General features: G+C 35.3%; 1 protein-coding gene across 1 annotated transcript in view; it reads right to left on the reverse strand.

The window, feature by feature from the left end:
- LOC120312959 (protein farnesyltransferase subunit beta-like) overlaps positions 1–19,745 on the reverse strand; it is a 34,059-nt gene extending 14,314 nt beyond the window's left edge. Inside the window, exons 1-4 of the mRNA XM_039354336.1 lie at positions 19,569–19,745; positions 16,082–16,146; positions 12,604–12,676; positions 11,915–12,006 (exon numbers count right to left, since the gene is read on the reverse strand). Of these exons, the coding sequence (XP_039210270.1) occupies positions 11,915–12,006; positions 12,604–12,676; positions 16,082–16,146; positions 19,569–19,712 (374 nt within the window). The 5' untranslated portion in view covers positions 19,713–19,745. The remainder of the gene's footprint in view (positions 1–11,914; positions 12,007–12,603; positions 12,677–16,081; positions 16,147–19,568) is intronic.
- Positions 19,746–25,672: the final 5,927 nt, after the last annotated feature.

Here is a 25,672-nt window from a genome sequence, read left to right on the forward strand (position 1 = left end):
ATCCTCTTCCCGGGCGAAGGGAAGGGGTAGAGATCGCATGAATAGAGGTAGAACCTCTTAACCTTCCCTGGATTTTTATTTTAGGGGGGTAGAAAGAGTGCTCCCTCGGAGTTCATTGCCTTCTCCGCCTCTCAGCTGTCTTTGTTTCTTCGGAAACAAAGCGAAACGCCGCTACCATCTCCGTATTTAAAGTAACCGTGAGTAATTTTAAACCGGACAGAACTGTTTAAAGGATTTTATTTATAGTTTAGCTTTATTTTATTTTTTTTTTAGTTTACTTAGTTTATTTAGTATGTGCTGATTTTTTTTTTTACTTTTTGAGCTTTCTTTTTTTTCTCGCGGGCGGAAAAGTGAGAGTGAAAGTAAAATGGCGTTTTGAAAGTTTTTTTTTCCTTTGAAAGACGGACTGGCTGAACTGTTGCTTAATTCTGCTTTCCTTTTTATTTATTTTTTTATTATTTTTTGGGAGTTTTTAAATTGATTCTATTTTATTCTATTTTACCTTATTTTTAATTTTTTGGATTTTTTATTTTCTATTGGTATTTTTATGAAGAAAGAAAGATAAATTAAAATGGCTTCAAAACGACAACCAGCTACTACAGCTCCTAAGGTAACTTCTTCTCCTGCTACTTCTACTGTGCAACAACAACTTAAAATAATACCCTCAGTGCAGCAACCTAAAACTACTCCACCTTCACCTCCCCCATCTGGCACATCAGCACAAGACATTAAAGAAATAATGGTAAATGCTGTGTCACAGTTTAGGGAGGAAATGAAGCAACTTTTGGAACAGAATAAATCTGAAAGCAAGGAAGAAATGAAGAAAGAGATGAAGGAGCTTTTAGAACAAAATAATACTATTTTGAGGGATGACATACTTTTAGCTTTATCTGGAGTGGCCTCAGTGGTCGTGAAGCTGGATTCTAGAGTGGAGGAAATTGAAGAAACAGTAGAACTTTTGGATTATAAATTCCAAGATATGCAGAAAAAAGTGGAAACTTCACAAGATGATATTCTCATGTTTCAGTATAGACAGATGGAATATGCTTTGAGAATAAGAGGCCTGAAAGAAGATAAAACCCAAGACTTGATGGAAATGGTGATTAATGACTTGGCTGTTATTTTGAATATAGATAAAGATGAGTTACGTGGGGAAGTGGAAAGAATTTATAGAGTTAATTCTTGGATTGCAAAACAGAAGAATCTGCCTAGAGATGTGGTGATATATTTTGCTAAGAAGTCTTTGAGAAATCAGATTCTGCAAATTTTTTACAATAAAAGATTTCAGATTGCTGCCCAAGATATTATTATTTTAAAGGAAATTCCACCTAAAATTTTAAGAAGCAGAAAAGATTTTGCTTTTCTAGCAAATGAACTTAAAGCAAGACTGATGCCATTTAGATGGTAGATTCCAATGGGTATTGTTTTGAGCCATGCGGGGACACGTTATAGACTTAATACAGTTGTTAAAGCTAAGGAATTTTACAAAACGGTCCTGGGTGCAGGCTCACCTTTGCCCATGATGCACAAAGTCTTGAGTGATAAAGAGATGGAACAGAAACCTGAAGGTACAGGTGCGATGACTGCCGGACAGGTGGTATGGATGTCTCAAGCAGAGATTAAAGAACAGAGAATGACTCGTGCAGCACATAAACGTAAAGAAAAAGAACAACAGAAAAAAGAAAAAGAAATTAAAGAATCTACTCAGCAAATTGTTTCAATGCCGGTGGGAGGAGCAAGACCCAAAAGCTCTGCAACATACTCTTCAGTAGCAGAATTTGAGGGGATCTTCTCCAGGCTCAAGGCCAAGGGAGATGGCAAAGCTCCTGACCTGGAATGTTAATGGATTAAATATTCCTCAAAAGAGAAAAAAAATCTACCATTATTTAAAGCAACACAACAATGATATTATCTGTTTGCAAGAAACTCATATTACATCTAAAGATCAAAAATACTTAAACAATCCTCGTTTGGGATCTCATTTTGTATCTCCCGCCCCTGGGAAAAAAGGGGGTGTGGTAATTTATGTTAAGCAGAATTTATCTGCTATCCTGTTAGAATCAGATCCTCATGGAAGATATGTTATGCTTGAACTTGGTTTATATGGCAAGAAAATTCTTATTGTGGGGCTGTATGCACCAAACCAGCAACAGGAGCAATTCTACAGGTTGCTACATCAGAAAATAACCTTGTTGGACTATAGATCTGTGATTTTAATGGGAGACTGGAATGGTGTTTTAGATATACAAAAGGACAAAAAAGGCTCTTCTACTTTTTTTAAACAGGCTAAACTACCTAAAGCCTTCTTTGACATGAAAGAAGATTGGGAATTGAGAGACTATTGGCGTGAACGTAACCAAGAAGAAAGGGACTTTACCTTCTTCTCAGATAGACACCAATCTTTCTCAAGAATTGATTTTTTTTTTATCACAACAGATTTATACAACAGGGTGAAGAATGTAAAAATTTTTCCTAGGACATTGTCTGATCATAGTCCAGTTTGGATGGAACTGTTTGCTGAGAAAGAAGACAGGAGATCCTGGAGGGTGAATGAGAATTTATTTAAACAAGAAAAAAATGTTCATAAACTAAAGGAATGTTTAAAGGAATATTTTGCTTTAAATATGAATAAGGGAACATCAATGTCAATGGTGTGGGATGCAAGTAAAGCTTTTATGCGTGGTATTTTGATAAAAATGAATAACTTGCATAGACAGAAACAGATTCAGAAACGTAAAGATTTAGAAGAGGAGATTAAATTAAAAGAGAAACTCCTAATTTCAAATCCTTTAGATGAAAAGGTGAAAGGAGCTATAAAACTGTTAAAAACACAATTTAACATGTTGATGGCTGATCAAGCTGCAACCAATTTACTATTTATGAAACAAAATACATTTTGTAATGCTAATAAACCAGGGAGATGGTTGGCTTATCAGTTAAGAAAGAAACAGAAACAGAGGAATATAGATAAAATAAATTATAATGGTAAATTGGTTTATCAGAAAGAATTGATTAAGAAATCTTTTTTAGAATACTACCAAAAATTATACAAGAGTACTAATATTCAAACTACAGATATAAATAATTATTTAGGTAAAGTTAATTTTTCTAAATTAACAGAAGATCAGGAAAAAGAGATTAATGGTTTAATTACTAAGGAAGAAATTGTTACAGCTATTAAACAATTGAAATTGGGCAAAGCGCCGGGTACGGATGGGTTGACATCTATTTATTATAAAACTCTAGTAGAAGAGATGACTCAACCGTTGTGTGAATTGTTTAATAACTTATTACAGGGGTTAGAGATCCCTCCATCTTGGCGTAATGCATTTATATCACTGATTCCAAAAGACAATCAAGATCTTACATTGCCTAAAAATTATAGGCCTATATCTCTTTTAAATGTGGATTATAAAATTTTTGCAAAAATTTTAGCCAACAGGCTTATGGGGATCTTGCAGCAGCTTATACATAAGGATCAATCGGGTTTTATAACTGGAAGGTATATGAAAAATAATGTCAGACAAATCATTAACTTATTAGAGTATTTAGAAAAGAATAACCAAGTCTCTGCAGGCCTGATATTTTTGGATGCTGAAAAAGCCTTTGACCAAGTGAATTGGCAGTTTATGTTATGTTTAATTAAGGAGATGAATTTTGGACAAAATATATTACAAGTATTATCTAATATATATCAAAAACAGACTGCTCAACTTATTGTAAATGGGGGTTTGTCAGAGGCTTTTGTAATAGAAAAAGGTACAAGACAGGGATGCCCGTTATCTCCGTTATTGTTCGTTTTAACATTGGAAATTTTGTTGATTAAAATTCGGGAGTCTCAAGAAATAAAAGGAATAGAAATTAATAAAAAAGAATATAAATTAAGAGCCTTTGCAGATGACTTGGTTGTTACTTTGTCTCAACCTACTTGTTCGGTGGTAAAATTATTACAATTGATCCAACAATATGGACGTGTTTCTGGTTTTAAAATTAATAATAATAAGACTAAAATATTAGCTAAAAATATGACTAATGGTGATAAACAGGTTTTAGTTAAGTTAACGGACTTTGAAATTGTTGATAAGGTAAAATATTTGGGGGTTATATTATCTGCTTCCAATGTAAAATATTATCATATCTGGTGGACGTGTAAGCATATAAAAGCTTTTTGGATTAAGATATGGTGGAATATTCAAAGAATTTTTAGAAAGAGGGTAAAATTTACTCCGCAATTATTTTTATTAGGTATTGTTATTGATTGTGATGCTAAGGAGGTTATATTGATGTTAAATTTGATTACAGCCGCTAGGCTGTTAATAGGACAATATTGGAAGAAGGAATCCTTGCCTACTTTACAAGAGTGGTTTTATAAAGTTTCGTATTTGGCAGAAATGGCAAAGATTTCGGCTTTTTTAAAGGAGCAATCCCAAGAGAAATTTTTTGCGGTATGGGAAAAATGGATAAATTTTATACAACATAATTTGGATATGGAAAAATATTATTTAGCTTTTCTATAACTTGTAATGATTGTTTTTTTTTCTTTCTTTCTTCTTTTTTTTATGCTTTATGTATTATTATTCATATACTTTTTTATATATGTTTTATTTTTCGTCTACCTTTTTCTTTTTTTCTTTCTCTCTCTCTTTTCTTTTTCCTTTTTTCCTCTTTTTTTTCTTTTCTTTTTTTTTTAAGTATATATTATTCATCTTAAAGCTTATGTTATGTATATTATTATTATATATATTATGATTACGATTTTTATTATTATTATTAATTATCTTATAAATTGGTGTCCTAGATACACAAAGGGACAAGAAAGGTTCCTCTCCTTTTCTCAAACAAGCAAGGCTACCTAAAGCCTTTTTTGATATGAAAGAAGACTGGGAATTAAGGGATTATTGGCGGGAACGTAACCAAGAGGAGAGAGACTTTACCTTTTTTTCTGATAGACACCAATCTTTTTCAAGAATTGACTTTTTCTTGATTACCACGGACTTGTATAATAAAGTAAAGAATGTAAAGATTTTTCCTAGATCACTGACGGATCATAGTCCAGTTTGGATGGAGCTGATTCAAGAGAAAGAGGAAAGAAGATCCTGGAGAGTTAATGAAAATTTGTTTAGACAAGAGAAGAATGTTCAAAAATTAAAGGAGTCTTTAAAGGACTATTTTGCTTTGAATATGTACAAGGGGACTTCAATGTCAATGGTATGGGATGCAGGTAAAGCATTTATGCGCGGTGTTTTGATAAAAATGAATAATTCTTATAAGCGAAATCAGATTCAGAAACGTAGAGAACTTGAGGATGAAATTAAATTAAAAGAAAGGGCTTTGATTCTAAATCCTTCTGATGAAAGTACTAAAGAATCTGTAAAGTTATTAAGGTCACAATTTAATATGTTGATAGCAGATCAAGCTGCAACCAACTTATTATTTATGAAACAAAATACATTTTGTAATGCTAATAAGCCGGGGAGATGGTTGGCTTATCAATTAAGAAAGAAACAGAGACAGAGAATAATAGAGAAAATAAATTACAAGGGTAAACTAGTTTCTCAGAAGGAATTAATTAAAAAATCTTTTTTGGATTATTATCAAAACTTATATAAATCTACTAATGTACAATTGTTAGATATAAATAAATATTTAGCTGAGGCAAGTTTTCCTAAATTGACTGAGGATCAGAAATATGAAATTAATGGTTTAATTACTAAGGAGGAAATTGCCTCAGCAATTCAACAATTGAAATTAGGGAAAGCACCGGGTACGGATGGGTTAACAGCTGTTTATTATAAAGCTTTAATGGAGGAGATGATCCAACCATTAAATGATCTTTTTAATGGTATCTTACAGGACTTAGAGATTCCTCCTTCATGGCGTAGTGCCTTTATATCATTGATTCCAAAGGAGGATCAAGATCTTACTTTACCAAAAAATTATAGGCCTATATCTCTTTTAAACGTGGATTATAAGATATTTGTAAAAATTTTGGTAAATAGGCTTATGAGGGTGGTGCATCATCTTGTGCATAAAGATCAATCAGGGTTTATAACAGGAAGGTATATGAAAAACAATGTTAGACAAATTATTAATCTATTAGAATACTTAGATAAGAACAACCAAGTTCCTGCAGGGCTCATATTTTTAGATGCTGAAAAAGCATTTGACCAATTGAATTGGCATTTTATGCTAAGAGTAATGGAAGAAATGAATTTTGGTGAAAACATATTACAAGCCCTTAAGGTAATATATCAAAAACAAACAGCACAACTTATTGTTAATGGAGGTCTTTCGGAGGTTTTCACAATAGAGAAAGGTACTAGACAGGGGTGTCCTTTATCGCCATTGTTGTTTGTTTTAACATTGGAAATATTATTGATCAAAATTCGAGAGTCTCAGGAAATTAAAGGAATATATGTTAATAAAAAAGAATATAAGTTAAGAGCTTTTGCGGATGACTTGGTTGTTACTTTGTCGCAACCTGATTATTCTGTAGTAAACTTATTACAGTTGATTCATCATTATGGCTTGGTCTCGGGTTTCAAGATTAATGTAAATAAGACCAAAATTTTACCTAAAAATATGTCTAGTCAGGAGAAGCAGATTTTGACTAACCTGACGGGTTTTGAGATTGTTAATAAGGTAAAATATTTGGGGGTGATGTTGTCTGTTTCTAATGTAAAATTATTTAAAAATAATTATGAAAGGTTGTGGGTCAGGGTACAGAAGGACTTGAAGAACTGGGAAAAGTTGCAATTATCCCTCATGGGAAGAATTGCAGTGATAAAAATGAATATTTTACCCAAGTTTCTTTTTCTGTTTCAAATGTTACCAATTTTGAAAAATGAGATTAATTTAAATGAGTGGCAGAAGGGTCTTAATAAATTTATCTGGGCAGGGAAAAAGCCAAGGGTTAAGTTTAAAATTATGCAAGACTTCCGTGAGAGGGGTGGACTTAAGGTACCAAATTTGAAATTATATTATGATGCGGTGGTTTTAACACTAATCAGTGATTGGGTAAATTTGACAAACTCTGAGATACTTTATCTAGAGGGATGGGACTTACTTTATGGGTGGCATGCCTATTTAATATTCAATAAAAAAATGGATTGGACTTTTAAATCTCATATCTTAAGAATCTCTTTACTTAGGATTTGGAGAAAATATTATAAAAGTGATTTCAAAGTACCATTATGGGCTATACCTTGGCATGCGATAGAAGCAATAAAAAGAGGGGTTAAAATGGATATGGTGTCCTACAGACAGTTACTTAAATGGGATGGACAAAACTGGCAATTAAAATCACGGGAAGAGTTAGCACAAGAAAACTTTATTTATTCTTGGTTCCAATATAGGCAATTATTAGACAGATGGAAGATGGATTGTAAGGTGGGTTTTCTTAGAGAAGATGAAAATCTTATTAAGCAAGTGAAGGATTCAAGACAAACCCACATTAAGAGAATTTATGCGGTTTTAGTTGAATTGGATTCAGAAACGGAACTAATCAAAGATTGTATGATAAGATGGGCGCAGAATTTTGGTGAGCCAGTTTCATTGGACACCTGGGAAAAAATTTGGGTGAGAAATGTCAAATTTACACAAGCACAGAATTTAAGGGAGAATTTTTATAAAATGTTTTATAGATGGCACCTTGATCCACAAAAAATGTCTTATATGTACCCTGACGTGCAACCCAAATGTTGGAGATGTGGTTATAAGGAGGCTTCCTATTATCATATTTGGTGGTCATGCAGAGAGATAAAAGCATTTTGGATCAAAGTATGGTGGAATATCCAGAGAATTTTTAGAAGGAGGGTAAAATTTACTCCGCAATTATTTTTGTTAGGTATTGTTACAGATTGTGATACAAAGGAGGTTGTATTGATGTTAAATTTGATTACAGCCGCTAGGCTGTTAGTAGGACAATATTGGAAGAAGGAATCCTTGCCTACATTGCAGGAATGGTTTCATAAAGTAGCTTATCTGGCGGAAATGGCAAAGATTTCGGCTTTCTTAAAGCAACAAACGCAAGAGAAGTTTCTTGCTGTTTGGGACAAATGGATAAAATTTATACAATTTAGATTGGGTATACAAAAATATTATATAGTTTTTTTATAAGCTTTATTTTTATATATATTATAGATAATCTTTTTATATATATAAATATAAAGTTCTTAATTTAATTTTTATTTTTACTTTTTAAGCCTGTATTCTGCTCTGGGAAGCTCAGGGGGGGGGGAAGGGAGGGGGGGGTTGGGAGGGGGGGGGTTTTATATATGTATTGTTTAGTTTTATTTTTTTGTATATGTTGTCGCTTGTTTTGTATTCTTTTTTCTTTTTTGTAAAATTTATAAAACTTTTAATAAAAAAAAAAAAAAAACTCTAGTAGAAGAGATGACTCAACCGTTGTGTGAATTGTTTAATAACTTATTACAGGGGTTAGAGATCCCTCCATCTTGGCGTAATGCATTTATATCACTGATTCCAAAAGACAATCAAGATCTTACATTGCCTAAAAATTATAGGCCTATATCTCTTTTAAATGTGGATTATAAAATTTTTGCAAAAATTTTAGCCAACAGGCTTATGGGGATCTTGCAGCAGCTTATACATAAGGATCAATCGGGTTTTATAACTGGAAGGTATATGAAAAATAATGTCAGACAAATCATTAACTTATTAGAGTATTTAGAAAAGAATAACCAAGTCTCTGCAGGCCTGATATTTTTGGATGCTGAAAAAGCCTTTGACCAAGTGAATTGGCAGTTTATGTTATGTTTAATTAAGGAGATGAATTTTGGACAAAATATATTACAAGTATTATCTAATATATATCAAAAACAGACTGCTCAACTTATTGTAAATGGGGGTTTGTCAGAGGCTTTTGTAATAGAAAAAGGTACAAGACAGGGATGCCCGTTATCTCCGTTATTGTTCGTTTTAACATTGGAAATTTTGTTGATTAAAATTCGGGAGTCTCAAGAAATAAAAGGAATAGAAATTAATAAAAAAGAATATAAATTAAGAGCCTTTGCAGATGACTTGGTTGTTACTTTGTCTCAACCTACTTGTTCGGTGGTAAAATTATTACAATTGATCCAACAATATGGACGTGTTTCTGGTTTTAAAATTAATAATAATAAGACTAAAATATTAGCTAAAAATATGACTAATGGTGATAAACAGGTTTTAGTTAAGTTAACGGACTTTGAAATTGTTGATAAGGTAAAATATTTGGGGGTTATATTATCTGCTTCCAATGTAAAATATTATCATATCTGGTGGACGTGTAAGCATATAAAAGCTTTTTGGATTAAGATATGGTGGAATATTCAAAGAATTTTTAGAAAGAGGGTAAAATTTACTCCGCAATTATTTTTATTAGGTATTGTTATTGATTGTGATGCTAAGGAGGTTATATTGATGTTAAATTTGATTACAGCCGCTAGGCTGTTAATAGGACAATATTGGAAGAAGGAATCCTTGCCTACTTTACAAGAGTGGTTTTATAAAGTTTCGTATTTGGCAGAAATGGCAAAGATTTCGGCTTTTTTAAAGGAGCAATCCCAAGAGAAATTTTTTGCGGTATGGGAAAAATGGATAAATTTTATACAACATAATTTGGATATGGAAAAATATTATTTAGCTTTTCTATAACTTGTAATGATTGTTTTTTTTTTCTTTCTTTCTTTTTTTTTTATGCTTTATGTATTATTATTCATATACTTTTTTATATATGTTTTATTTTTCGTCTACCTTTTTCTTTTTTTCTTTCTCTCTCTCTTTTCTTTTTCCTTTTTTCCTCTTTTTTTCTTTTCTTTTTTTTTAAGTATATATTATTCATCTTAAAGCTTATGTTATGTATATTATTATTATATATATTATGATTACGATTTTTATTATTATTATTAATTATCTTATAAATTGTAAACGTTATTTTTAAAATTTGTTAAATAATCCTATATTCAGTTCTGGGAAGTCGGGGGGGGGAGGGGGGGTGGTTTGGGAGGGGGGGTGGATGTTTATCTGTAAAATTTCTGAAAAAATTCAATAAAAAAAAAAAAAAAGTAATAATCCTATAAATTAAACTGCCTTAATTATAGTTTGTCAAAATAGACCCAATTTCTTAGCAGAGTTCATGAAATTAAAATTAACCATAATTTAGGATCCAGACCACACAAGTTGCAGTTATTTTAAAGCAATTCCAGTGAAGGAGAGATGAGGTATATGCCCAAAGCTTAAGATGATTCATTCTCATCATATTAAAACAGTTTAATTATTGGCCAAATGCAACCACAGCCTTAATAGTCTGCAGTAGTGGTCAAACATGGCTGACCTATGAAGCTAAGCAAGTTAACCTTGAATTGTAGTGGGGGTGGGTAGTGGGAGGAATTCCAGGGCTACTGAAAGATTGAAAAACTGAAAAATGCACCCCAGAAAAGCCAGTGGGAAACCACTTCCATAAGTCTGCCAAGGAAACTGTGTGATTATAGTTTTCGGGAGTCAAAATCAACTCAAGAGCATCTTTACCCTTTAAATTCATGGTTCTTATCAGTCTTCTCGTGTATTACTAAAGGATTCTAATGGTGATGGGAGTGAACATGTGAGCAGCACTGAGGGAGAGAAAATGTCTGCCATCTCTCTGCAGCTCCAGGGCCCTCAAAAATCTGTCGAAAATTATTGGTGGACCCCTCCAGGCAGATTTTGAGAAGGACTAGGTGGAAGAGAGAAGAAAGCTCTACCATTTGTATGAGGTGGACTGAACAATCCACCAGTCAAGTGAGAAAATCTTGCCTCCATGCTTTGGATTTCAGGCAGGGAATCTTTAATGTATAATAAAATAACAATTGTATTTTTGCTATATTTGTTAAGTAGTGTGTGGGATTGCAATACTTTTAAAGCAACACAAAAGAGATGAGTACATGTCTCCAAAGAATGATTCAGGTTTTTTCTTCCTTTTCTCCTTGTAAACTGCAGAGCTTTTCTTTGTCAGAAATGTGGTATATCTGACAGTTGCTTGTGAGGAAAAATAGTATGTGTTGTGTCTCTCCCCATACCTTGCAAATCTGCTCTCCCCATCATCTTTCCTTTACATAACAGCTCTTGCTACCACCATTATCTAAGCCCATCAAAAAAAGTACTAAAAGCTTCTACTCAAGAACAAATTTTAAGACATTATTGCTGAAGCAAAATGAGACAATGCACTGCTGTATTTTACAAAATAATGTGGGACACATGATGCATAGATAATGGGATGTTAACTCAGAAAGTCAGGTGCTCTGCCTAGCTGATGAAGATTTCAGAATATCTATCTCTATAGTCATTTTTGGCCACAGAAATGTTAAATGTAGTAGAACAGAGCTCCACTTCATATTACACTTATCAGTTATTTCTCCTATGTGAACTGAGTTTTAACTTTAATACAATTGTTTATTGATAAGATACCAGTAATGTGTCTTACATATATCCTGCTTCTGTATAATCACTCTGTCTTCTTCACTCCAAACCTCATCCCAATTAAAATCCTACATTAGTCTAGTCATTATTTCCATCTAATGAACTGAACTGCAGCTCATGAAAGCGTATGCCTTTTAACACAATGAGTTAATCAGAAAAAGTGCCGCCAGACTCTTTCTAATTTTAATTCAGGTAACTTTGAGTAGCTTATTGGAAAACAGAATTATAGAAGCACAAAATTCAAAGCCCTGATCAAAGTTCTCTTGATTTCTTCAGTAGAGGTTAACTGCAGTATTTTTTAAAATCTTCAATAAGGACTAGAAGCTTTTAAAGAAATCAATCTTCAAACTAGGAAGAGATATCCTCTGTTGCTATATCACATAGTGTACAATGTGCAATTTCTTAACAAGTCCTCATAATACTAAAGAAAGAGTACATCTGATGAAACTAAACTTACTCTGATGCTACTGAATCTGGGATTGGTTCCCCCAAGAGTTCCAGGCTGTGCAGGATCCAATAGCACAGCCATGGGCGGCTGGCATCCAGACACTACAAAAGAAGAAAGCTACATCTGTTCAAATCTCACAGAACAAGCAGTAGTACATTTGCCTCAAATGAGGGACAATTTTGTGTAGAAGATTAATCAGAAGTACTTGAAAGCAAATAACCCATCTAAAAGGCAAAAGAACTTCAACTTGAGATTTCAACAGCACTAAAAAAAAAATCATTATGATTTGTTTAGCAGTATCCCCATGGTAACCACTCTTTTATTTATTACTGTCCAGACAAAGCAGAAATTATAAATAGTTAAATAGTTAATAGTTAATCCATGGAGGTTCCCTTCAGTCTGGTGCTCTACAGATGTGCTGAGACTGTAAAATCCTAAACTGCAATAAAGCTTAGAATCTTAGAGGGAGTTGGTCCTCTAGCTAACAGGGAACAAAGCCAGCCAACAGAACTTAATCTGTCTTCTTCTAACCCACCTAATATTCAGGTTACTGAGAAATAGTAAAGGCAGAAGAAAAGAACAAAGAAAACACCAAGGACAATATAGCCCATGGCCAAATCTGTGATTAGAAACCAACAAACTGGAAACATAATAAATAAGGAAAAAAATATACATTTGGTTCAAATTGCAGAAATTACCTCATAGGCATCTGTCAATTGCCTGAGTCCTCTCTTCAGGTAATGGAAATGTTTTTCTTGTTGCAAAACATACCTGATTGATTGATCAAAACATGTATAGTTTAGCAAACTTATAGAGTACCATCTGAGTAATGAATAGATTTGCTTGTCATTCAACTAATTAAAAAGACAAAGAATAACCTGTATTTTCCAGAAATATATGGAATGTGCTGTGTTTGTATTTATGGATGTGCTCCTTCAGCAACTGCCAGGCCACCTCGCACAAAATGAATCCTGGCTTACCAATACACAGGTAACTTAATCTTCCTATGAACAAGCAAAACAAGTTGGATTTAAATCAAGAATCTGTTCTTATTCTTACTGGAATAAGTCTGGCCTCTGGCTCATACATCACACTGAGCAAGTTGTGATAGTTATCCATGTTTGTTAACTGTACTCTTTTGAGGAAGAAGCCAAGGGATCCAATCTGAACAGCATATACTACTACACTATTCAGTCACAGCCATATGGCTTGTCATTCAAATAACCTCACAATACACTTAATGCTATGTTAGATCAAACCAAGATCCATATAATGAGCATTCTGCTCAACATCCAAATCTCTGCTCAGACCAGAAATAAGCAGTCTTTTCAGGTTATTACAAGCACATTTATAAGCATAGTTTTGGTATCTTAAAATTGAAATGGCAGCCTGTTAAATACATTCACTTATTCCCTGGTCATCTCGCATTTGGACTACTGCAATGAATTCTACATGGGACTATCCTTGAAGAATATTCAGAAGCTATAGTTGGCAAAGAATGCAACTGTGTGGAAGTTTTAGGGGCTTCTAGAATGGCCCATGTAACACTGTTTTTGCATGAGCTGCACTGGTTGCCGATTGGTTTTGGATTCAATCCAAAGTATTAGTTATTACCTTTAAAGCCCATTATGGCATGGGTTTAGCTACCTGAGGAACTGTCTAGTCCCAATGGAATTGCCCCCCCCCACTCCCTGGCAGAAGGAACTGGGTGCCTGGATCCAGGAGAAGAGCCTTTTCTGCTATGGCTCATGCCTTCAAAGTGCCCCTTGAGATGAGATGAGATCTGGCCCCACCCACTTGGCCTTTCAAAAGGGCCTAAAAACCTGGCTCTGCCAATTGGCTTGGGACAATTAGTGGTGTTTTTATGTTGTAAATCACCCAGGGTCACTAGACAGTAAAACGGGTGGCATACAAATTTAATCATACATACAGGACATATATATACTGTGTTTCCCTGAAAATAAGGCCCACCCTGAAAATACTTAGCTTGATTTTTTTGGGGTGGGCCTAATATAAGCCCTAGCCCCAAAATAAGCCCGGGGAGGTGGGTGTAGCCAGCATAAGCAGCGGCGAGCGTGCAGGGGGCAATGATGTCTGGCAGCAGCCGCATCCCGCTGGAACAGCACAGGTAAGTCTAGTGTGGAGGCAGAGGTGAGGGCGGAGGCAGGCGATCCAAACACGCCGCACACTTTTTGTCCAGAGGGAGACTGGAAGCTTCGTCTGCTTGCAAATGGGGCAGTTGGAAACCAAGGGATTCATTCCATTTCCAACCGCCCCAGTTTCCAGTCTCCATCATTTCTCTGTCCGAGCGAAAAGTGTTTGGGCGCCTATGGGGCATTTGAAAATGGAGTGAATCCCTCGGTTTCTAACTGCTTCATTTGCAAGCAGATGAAGCTTACAGTCTCCCTCTGGGCGAAAAATGTTTGGGCACCTATGAGGCGCTCCATCCCTTCCCCCGTCGCCTTGCTTCGTGGAGGTGGCATGGCACAGTGGGCTACGTAGCCTCCTGCCACGAGCAGCTACAGAAATGGGCCAGTGGCCACTCGGGCTCCTACAGGATGGGGCTGTTGGTGCAGCAAGGCAAGGCAGGAGTCAGGAAAAAAATAAGACATCCCCCCAAAGTAAGACCTACTCTTCTTTTGGAGGTAAAAAAAAATATAAGACCATTTCTTATTTTTGAGGAAACACAGTATATACATACATACTGCAGATATCACTTTCCTGACCTCTATCAGATGCACAGAGGTTTTTGCTATCAGCCCATTCTAGTGTTTTTTCCCTTCTTTTGAAAAGCAATTCCCAAGATATAACACAAACAATAAAACATGTTTGCCATGCAGCATGAAGGCTGCGCAACTCCCCCTTAATCTTTAACAGCATTTATTATTCCTGAAAGCTTAGGAGTTGTGTGGAGCTAGTAGCTACCTTCTTAGTACCTCAAGTGAGGGGCACTGAACATAAAAGCTCCAGTCACAGTTATTCTAGCATGAATCTACTGACATTTGTCTATTACTCCTTCAAAACATATCTAAAATAACAACCATTGTGGCCCAGAGTACTATAAATAACATGCACCTGAAAAAAGCCTAAACTGATGGGTCTATCCATTTGGCCACACCACCTAATCACAACAGCACTATAGTTAAGAGGTTATTTCATGCTACTTTCCAGTGTGGCTTGCTGTGCTATAGCTTTTGTCTCTTGAGTGTCTATGGAAACACGGTTAAATTTAAAGACATTTCTAAAATTCTGTGTTCACTTTGTCATTATGGGGTACTGAGTGTAGATTAATGAGAAAAAAAAATGAATTTCAACAACTGTAGAATCAGGCTGCAGCATAACAACCGTGACAAAAGTGAAGAGGGTCTGAATACTTTATGAATGCACCGTATTCGATTGAAAGAGACACATGAATGTAATTGGCAGGTCATTGAAAGATGGGTCAAAGTAATACTGTGGCTCAGACAAAGGTCTTCTAGAAAGCAGATTCCTACAGAGCGAACATTTCAAATAATAATATAAAGACCAAGAAAAGTACATACATGTGTAAACCCAAAATGACCCCCCCCAAAAGTCAGTGAAGTGCATGATTTCATAAGCTTTTTATTGTGTCTGTTTCTGGGGGGGGGCGGGGATGGGGAGGGAGAGATAAGCCACAATTCCTAACTATGTAAAGGTTTTAAAAGTATAAGAAGCAGCAGTGGAAAAGATGGGAAAGCTATGGAGTGGGGTTTCCTCCCCTCCCCTCTGTTATTTGCATTGGAAGAAAAGCTCTCATTCAGAACAGCAGACTGTCATCCAACACAAAAACAACAGGGATGACTTCATGATATTTCTCTAAGATTTAATGAATGGAACGCTACACAATATTCCACAAGTGGGTATTAAAGCTGCATACACTTATATATGCCTGAATATTTAGATAAGCAAACATGAAAACCTTTCCCATCTGCCCCATGATTGCCCCCACTTGCATCTTCCTCCACAAGCCTTTGTAGGGTTGGGAGATAACCTGGCAGGTATGAAAGTAAGTGCAGGAAATTGCTATGAAAGGAACAAATCCCTCTAAACAGATAAGCAAGCCAGCACAATTCAGGACCCAAAATCCCTTACAGTTTAGGTTGTTTTTTTTTAAACTATATACAGAAGAAAAAAAACATGAATACAATAACTTACTGGGTGTCATGATGATTTCTCTTGTAAACATCAAAAACTTCTTGAACAATATCCTCCACTTTTGTCTGCAGCATGCCAAGGGGACAAAGAAGATTCACAGAAAACATGGAAAAAGAAAGCACTAAAATTAGCAAGAAATTTTTATGTAAAATTTTCTAATGTATGCAGAGTGAGCTCCAAAGGAGGTCAGCCTTCATATTGCAATACAATGATGTCATAGCATAACATGTCATAAGCGTTTTAATGATTTTGAATGCACCCAGGAAGAGTCTTTTGTACCCCAAACATCTCTCCACTGGTGCAGAAGACACTTTCCACGCTGCTGCGCTGGTGTCAACATGGCTTTCCATAATCTTCATTAATACTTTTAGGATGAAACTATTTGAGGAACCCTATGATGTCTCATCTCCACAATGGAACACAACAAGTGCCTCTAGAGAAGAGCAACATATGCAACTAAACTTAGCTGTAGGCCATGGAATCCAAACATACTGGATAATACAGTATTGTTTTGACAGCTACCTGTATGCGTATCCTGACTTAAATATGTTTCTCTTCAGGGATTTAAGAAAGATGCTTGGCTGCTTCAAGTTTCTCTATGAATGCAGATTCCAGGGTTGAGATTGTGCATGTTTTAAACGGCAGAATAAATTTAAATTTGCAAAAAATATAGTAACCAGATAATTTCTGCTCTCTAATCTTTTCTTTTTTTCATGGGGAGAATCATCTTAAATTCAAGGACTTCTGCTTCCTTTGGGATTAATACAGAAATAATATTAGGACTCAGATCTACCAACTCAGGTTTTTAACATAGTCTTAAAAAGCATGAGCCCATTTACCTATCTGTCCAGTATTACCTATTTGTCCTCAGTCTGGTGCTTCTTAGGTGTGCAAGAATTTCATTTCCCTGATTTGCAGTTCCAAAGAATTTGTCGGTACTAGGATGGTGAGAGCTAAGCTTACTAATCAGCACCAAAGAGCAGCACAGTCCAGATGTTATATACTTTTCCTACCCCTGCTTAATTCCACAAACGAATGAGAGCTAGTATATGCCAAGCATAAGTGCTCTAATTTTAACTTCCAATTCCCTTCATTCTCAAGCTTGAAAAGTCTTCAGGAACAAACTATTATAATATCACCACCAAAGTAGATTTTATTACCTAAAAGATACTCTGAACATGGAATAATGTATACTTTACAAAAAAAAGAAAAGGACATTAATATAGTTGAAAATAAATCAGAATCTTTTGCCCATTCTAAATTTCTATCAGTTACAAAACCTTTTAAAACAATATGTGTAGTATATATGCATGGCAGTAAAATTAAGTCTATTTGTACGCAAAATACTTCTTTCCCATGATTATATTTCATATATCTAATGAGATGGCCTATGACCTATTAAAGCTTTTGATAATAAAGTGGTTCATTTGTAAGGTTTCACAAGACCTGTTGTTTAAGATGTTTTATTTATTTTCTGGAGCAGAGTAATCTAGAAAGACAGAAATGCTGGTCTGTTATAACAAGTACACAAAGAATCTTGTAAGATCAATAGACTTATTGTGTTATAAAAGCTTTTGTGGGCTACAAAAGTACAGTATACAACACAATAAATCTTCTATGCTTAAAACACATCAAAAGGATTCTTTTTGCACTGATTTATTGATGTAACTGCTATGAAGCAGTTATGTTATCTTTAAGAAAAGTCAAGCAACAGAGAGTCCTAACATAATAATAGCTTTAAAAGGATGTAATTCTTAGGAGTATCTTCCATTCCTGGAAAAGAATTACAAGTGCAGATAATGCTGGATTTAAATTTTGCCCATTACTTAAGTACATATATTTAAAACATATGGTTGAGTTCTTACAATTTGGAGACCTAGAATAGTTATAGAGCTTATAACTTGCTGATCACCAAAATTCATGCTATTATCTTCCTCTCAAGAACCTCTGATTATGAGGTGCAATAAGTAAGCTGAACTTCCACACTTTGAATCTATTTCCTTTTAATCATTTACTACATTTCCAATCCATTCACCCCAACTTAAAACTCTAACGCATAGTTCAACATGTACACCAAGTAACAGGAATGCCTTTGTATTAGTTACTACAAAGTATCACCTCTACAACCTATCAGCTTTAGCCACTGTTCAAAACTCTTATATTTCCTGAATGTTCCCCCAAAGTTCCTAGCTAGGAATATAGAGACAGTTTCTTTATGTGTGTTGTTTAACCCTGGTATCCAATATCTTAAACTAAATTCATAGTACTGACAACCAATTAAACCTATCACTTATTATGGGACGGTTGGTAAGACACTGCCACAGTAGAAATAGCTGCTTAACAAATAAGATGTTTTATAACCTGATGTGTGAAGTTACATGATTTTCCTTCCCTTCTTTATCAAAGTAGTCTTGTTTTGACAATTAAGAAATAGTTTGTGAAACTTATGGAAGAAGGATTTAGACTCCAGGGATTTTCAAGCTTTGCTAATCTTCCTTTAGATTTAAAATGTTCTAAATAAGTTCTCTTTTTTGCAACATCTTCAAATAAAAGCATCTGTGGCATAACTGCAGGAATGGAGAAAAGGTCATTAAAGGAGGGACTTGAATGAAAGGCAAAAATTTTATCCAATGCTTCTGAATGACCGCTACCTGTACTTTCCACATTTCATTCTGCTCTCTCCTTGTGACTATTTCCATCTGCCTCTAATGCTGCTCTATGTGAATGGGCATTCTTATCTCAAGGAAATGAATGCATTCTGTACCTTATGAGTGGTAGGTCCGCATAAACTGAAGGCATAAACAATGTATTATTTGATGTTTCTATTGTAACAAACTAACAATTATCCAAAATACAGCAAATTTGGGAAGATGCAGAAAACATCAATATGTAGTGTGTGTGTGTGTGTGTGTGAATTTACATTTAGCATTAAACCATTTATTTCCACCAAAATGTTTCCCGCAGTTTCTCAACAAAACAGTTTTCTGGATCTTATAAACTGATTTTCTAGGGAAGAAAACAAGGAAATCAAATATAGGGGATGTGTTCACCCAACACATTTACTGGTTTACTGAATTAACCGGGTTTTCAGAACCCACTGGACAATTACCATTATAGGTAAATTTGCAACATGATGAACCATAAATCAGTTCACTACGTTTCAAGTGTCTAGTACTGCCCAGTATCTCCCCAGGGCAGGCAAACACAGTCGGAGAAAACATTGGATGAGTCTTTGGAAACTACACATGGCACCTGGCATGAACTTCCCTATGCATTAGGCTACCAGCAATGAACTCTCACGGTCAACGGAGGGTAAACCCAAAGACGCGCCCCGCAGCACTGATAGTTCTAAGACGCCGCGAGAAAATCGCCCCGCAGCATGCTGATCTACTCCGATAAAGCCAACCGGTTCCCTGAAGCCGCACACAAAGCACCCTGGGAGTTGTAGTCTCACTGCAAGAGAAGCGGGGGCGGTGTCCAGTCTCACCTGCTCCGCCGAAGTGAGGGTCCGAACTCCGTCATCGTCCAGCCGCTCTCGATATGCGTCCCCGCTACCGCCACACTGATGGTGCCTTCTCTCGGCGCCGCCGTGGTGGGTGGAAGCTCCTGCAGCCGCCGCCGCCGCCGCCATGCTCTTAGAAAAGGGTTCAATCCGCACGCACAATTCCGGTTACCCGAATCCGACCGAGAGGCAACGGGCTAAAAAACCCAGCTACGGTAGCTCGGAGAGGACAATGGTCTCAACGCGCAGCTATGCTTTAGTTTTGCTGACCTTGCTTTCAGGCGCTTGTGGAATAGCTATGGCTCGTTATTGACCTCACGTGGCGTGTGGTTTGATCTCTCCACTCAAGTGGGGTCCAAATATTAAGTTAGACCAGGGATAGGCAACCTTGGCTCTTTTATGACTAGTGAACTTCAACTCCCAGAATTCCTGAGCCAGCATGGCTCCACGAGTCATAAAAAAGCCAAGGTTGCCTACACAATATAAACTACCTCACTGGGCTGCGTGGCCCAGATCGGAATTCTTCCTTTCTTATGACCTGTACTGTGGGGGTTTTTTGCTAGATGAAAAAAGAGGATATAGATCTACAAAGGTAGAATGTTGATAGGCTTTACATCACATAAACCATATTATAGCCTAGCGTGCTTAACTTCACACAGTACGCTAACCTTTATTATATTTCGTTTTGGTTTTATGTGCTGAGCAAATCCAGCCAATTATATTTTATTTAATAACCCAGTTAAATCTAATTGAGTATGATACAAAATGCATATACTTTATGCCAACATAGCATATAACCCATAATTTATGCATGTTGTGTGAACCAAGAAAATATTTGTTTATCCATACAATCCTAGTTAAGCAAATTATAGTTAAGCTGTATTGTATAAATATAAAGTATAAGTCCATTTATTAGCTTGATTAGAAAAGTATTTGTTCCCTTTGCACAGGCTGATTTATATTAGAAGGAAGAAGAAAAACCAAATTACTTAGGATTTAATTGTTGTTTAACATGCTTTTGCTGGCACAGTTATTATGCTCAGTAGATTAGGCCTTCTGTAAACATTTAAGCAGGCTGTTTTGTGATACATCTTCTTCCTGGCATAAACAGGTAGCACATGGGAAGAAATCCACTTGTTCCAGTTATAAAATTCCAGTTTTGTAGCTCTTTAAAGCTCACCTTGTTCCCTGTCTTTAGGCATGATGGGAACATGGGATGATTTCATATAGATGGACTTTTTTTTCAGAATAGGGTAACCTTGTTTGATACAGAAAAGGAAGCAACAGAGTTCCAGTGATCCTTGGTATATTATGATTGCTTCCATCCACCTGGTATTTTCCAGATATGTTGGACTTTAATTCCTGTTATTCCCACACATAAGGGAGGAAAGGAAATATAGTCCAACAAACATAGATTATGCTCATGTATACTATGACAGATAGCTGCTCACCTGTTATCAAAATGAGCAAGCTTGCTTATTTGTTGAGTTTTAATGTGTACACTGTTCGTTTTTATGTCCCCCCCCCCAAAAAAATTTAATCAATAAGGAATACTAGAGAAAAGATGGATGGACAGATGCTGAGGAGCATGGCACTAATACCATTAAAACCAACATAAAATACATTTGGAGCTGGAAAGCAATTATGGAGGATCCAAAACAACACAACAATGTGGGAGTGCTAAATGAACAAGAGAACAAAAGAAAGAGAGAGGGAGAGAGAACAAAAGAACGAGAGAGAAGAAGACAATTCCAGAGAAGCCAAATAACTATTTTCACTGAAGACATGTGGCAGATGCCAGTCCCAGTCACATTTAGAAATGAAATGTGATCTGGCAGCACTATTACAAGACCTAAGGTTTTCACTATAATATTACAGAATAGTATATTTGCTTATCCTTCAATATTATCTTTGTGCTCAAATATCATTGCATTTGACATTTGACAAAATTGCTATTTCTTATACAAATCTGACATCAGAGAAACCAGTATCTTACAAGCAGTGAGTAAACATTTCACCTCCCCAGGACACTGACTTTAATGTGCCTAACTTTGAAAAAACAATTACAAAGATGAGTTTTATCAAGAAATATTTAAACTAAAATTCATCATTTATCAAAGATTAAACAGAGAGAAACATTTATTACATATTGATAATATGTAGATGTGATAGCTTGTACATTACTTGCTAGTTTTTAGTGACCACTAAACATATTCTCTGTGTAGTATAAAGTGTCCAAGTTGCACTCAACCTCTGATCATTTCATGAATAAATCCAGTTAGTTTTCTTGGCAACTGAACAGAAGAGCTTTACCACAGATGATTTTGGAGACATTTTCACTTTAATTTTAGCTACAGTGCTAATGTTTTAACCTAGTCAAGTATTAGGTTAATCCTAATAGAATCCTAACCAAATGCCCAACTCTTTTTGAATTTTTTTAATTTATTATTAAATTTATATGCCATCTATCTTGCTAACCAAAGTGACTGAGTTTTTTTAATTTTTATCGTATAAATCCAGAAAAGTCAATAAAATGCTGCCATAGCCACTGATTTCATAATCACACCTAGGTAATTTTTTACAATTTTTAATTGGGCAAAATGGTGCCTCAAAGGGCAAAACCTTTTGAACCCTAAAACCTCAAAGTGGCTAACTTACAGAATTCATCCAAAAATCAGGGACACATGAATCCTGTGAAATTGAAATTTGGCAAATTTTGTAAAATGTTTATATAACATAAAATTATTATAAAACATTTAATGACATAATACAAATGTCATAAAATATTTCCTGTGATCAACTCCTGATTTTTGACTATGCTATACAGTTAAGATGGGCTATTTTCAAGATAGATACAACTCTGAATATCTCCATGAATATTTGAGAACTTTTCAAGTACTGTACATTAGAAGCTCTGCCACTGTTGAAGACAGTAAGGAATCTGGTAAGGAAATATATCTGAAATGACGACCCAAGGGATCAGAGGTATGTGGAGTGTGATAATAAATTTGTAAGATGTTATCACATGACTCATTTTTGCTGCAGAAGACTTCATGATTATTCTTACTGTGACATATTGATAAGTCGAAATTCTCCTTACCTTATTCAATATGAAAAAAGTTATACAAATCCATCCATTATATGTGAATGGGATATGCAAACCGATCATAGGATGATTTTTATCACATTTAATTTTAACTCTAACATCATTTGGCAAAATTGGATTGTTTTTTAAAAATCCAAATAAGGTATTTTCACCAATACTAACCTCAGAATTATTAGTGTTTTCATATATAATTTTAAAATTTATAGAGATTCAGCAATAGATAATACTGAGCCTACAGGTTAGATAGCCTACAAACTGAGGAAATGATATAGAAAGTAAATCAAAATTGTGACTTATTTCAGTTTAGTACAGTACATCTTTCCACAAAGATGACAATTTGACTAGGAAATGAGAGGTATTGATATTTGGAAAACAGTGAAAGCTGTTTTAGGGTTTATGTGTGGATTTATTTAGCAGTGTCAGATGGGAGCATTCAGATGTTAAATGTTATTACTATACCCCTTTTCAACGTAACTCAAATGATCTTGAATTTCCACATAAGCAAGAAAAGTAAGCTAAATTCAAGTTTCACTACATCATATCAAATAGATCCTCTTAATACAGGTTGAGATTTCTTGATATTTCAAAGTACAAACTATTCTTATTATATAATTTTTACCCACTCTGATTCCTCTTTATCAATCTGAGATGTGTCATTCAGAAAACACAAAATAGCCCTGTAAGAATGAGGTGTCTTGTTCAGCAGCTTATGAATCACAATGAATTGGTTCTCTCTACATTTTCTCTGTGCTGGTGCAGAAATCATGTTAAACGATGACCCAGAAGATACATAAAGTTAGATACACTGAGCATCTCACAGCATGCTCTTGTTTGTAATGGAAGTGAGATTGCTATCATAGAAATTTACCATAGCAACAACCCAAGTTAGTTAGATTTATAGGAGGAGTATATGTGTGTGTGATTAAGGAATTTCCTATCCAGAATGGAAGTCCTTACACTGATCCTCTTCTAATTATTTTGATTTACAGTATAAGCATGCTTAGTTATAAATAAGCACCATTTCAAAGGGGCTTATTTCACAATATAATTCCCTAGAATTATACTGTGCAAACTGTAGACCCTAACTGCATACTCAGAGTTAGGGATCAATCATCTATCCTTATTTAAGGATTGCAACAGTGCTTAGTTGTTTGCATTGTACATTGCTAATATGTAGATTTACTTATGTGGCATTTAACTTATAGGCAGGGCTTTTTTTTCTCATAGAACGCCCAGAACGGAGTTCCAGCACCTTTTTTGGATGGAACCTTGTAGGGTAGGAAGGCGGGTTGTATGACGTGTGTGAGTTCCGGCACCTTTTTTTTTTTTTTAGGAAAAAAGCACTGCTTATAGGTCTTATGCTCATAAAATATACACTGAGAATTATATATGCTGAGAAGCAAAACATCTTCAAGGAAAAAAAAACAAAATTCAGTTGTCTTTTGAAAAAAGCTGCCTTTGGAACCTTTGGAAAAAAACACACCTTTGAGACTGAGAATTATGGGTCTAATGTTCACCTTGCTCTATGATAAACAGCAAAATGTATTAGATTTGCTAAGTGTTACAGAATTTTAATTTTAAAAAAGTATTAATAAAGGAATATTTGTATCTGTGGGGTCATTTATTCTTGAAGGAAAATCTCCCTATACCAGTGGTTCTCAACCTGTGGGTTGGGACCCCATGTGGGGTCGAACGACCATTTCACGGGGGTCGCCAAACAAGGCTGTCCGCCATTTTTTTCCCCTTTTCTTTGGCCACGCCCCTGGCACCCGGTGATGTATAAGTGGTTGGGGGTCACCACAACATGGGGAACTGTATTATGGGGTCACGGCATTAGAAAGGTTGAGAACCACTGCCCTATACCCAAGGAATGTCATCTGCAGGGACCACAAAGGTTGGTCATCCCCGCCACTACCATTTTCTCTGGAACAACATTCTCCCCAAATTCAGGTTAGCCCCAAACATTTGGCCTTTCAAAAAATGTTAAAATATTGCTTTTTCAGGGAGGTTTTAGGATCTGCTGTGCTGTTTTCTTCCTGTAAGAAGAGAATTATTTTTATTTGGATTTTATTTTGGTATTTGGGTGGGAAGCGATTTGTTATACTTGTACTCAACTTACAACCATAGTTGTACGTTGTGCTAAGCAAGACAGTCAAAATTGTGCTAAGCAAAACATTTGTTCAAGTTCCTTTCTTGCCATGGTTAAGTGAATTATTGCAATTGTTAAGTTAGCAATATGGTTAAGAGAATCTGGCTTTCCCATTGACATTGCTTGTCATAAGGTTGCAAAATGTGATCTCATGATGCCATGACATTGCAAAAGTAATAAATACATGGTAGTTAACAAGTATCTTTTCAGTCCTTGGCCACAGGATGTTGAAATGGTTGTAACTGTGAAAAATGGTCATTAGCCACTTTTTTCAGTGCCATTATAATTTCAAATTGTCATTAAATGAATGGTTGTAAATTGATGACCTGTACTATCTGATTGTATATTTCAATCCTGTTATAGAATTAAGAATGTAAATTGTTCCACGTTTGTTGTAACCTATTTTTGAACCTATTTTTCTAAAGAGGGGAATAAATAAATAAATCTGAAGGGAAGTAATTAAGGCTACATTCTAGAAGAGGAAAGGCAAAAATCTATGAAATCTCAAGATGGAACTTCCTTAACTACATCACTGAATGCTGTATTATATTGACACCCAAATTTAGTTGCTCTCTTCTCTGACAAAATGCCTAAGGAAAGCTTGACATAATAAAACCAATTAGGTGGTTTTAGGTGCCACCACTTGAGATCTTATAATTCACCCTTAAATATATATTTTCCTATATTTTATATACTTAGTACATTTACATCCTGCCAGTCTTCCAGAAGCTCAAGACAGCAAGTTTGTCTCTCCCACTCCTTTTTCCTTTTATACTGTAATTATGTCAAAATAACCAGATGAAGTAGACTGAGAGATATTGGCTAACTTCATAT

Source organism: Crotalus tigris, unplaced genomic scaffold (genome assembly GCF_016545835.1).
Source record: "Crotalus tigris isolate CLP2741 ecotype Arizona unplaced genomic scaffold, ASM1654583v1 scf7180000018550.1270297659:1495590, whole genome shotgun sequence".
NCBI classification, from domain to species: Eukaryota; Metazoa; Chordata; class Lepidosauria; order Squamata; family Viperidae; genus Crotalus; species Crotalus tigris.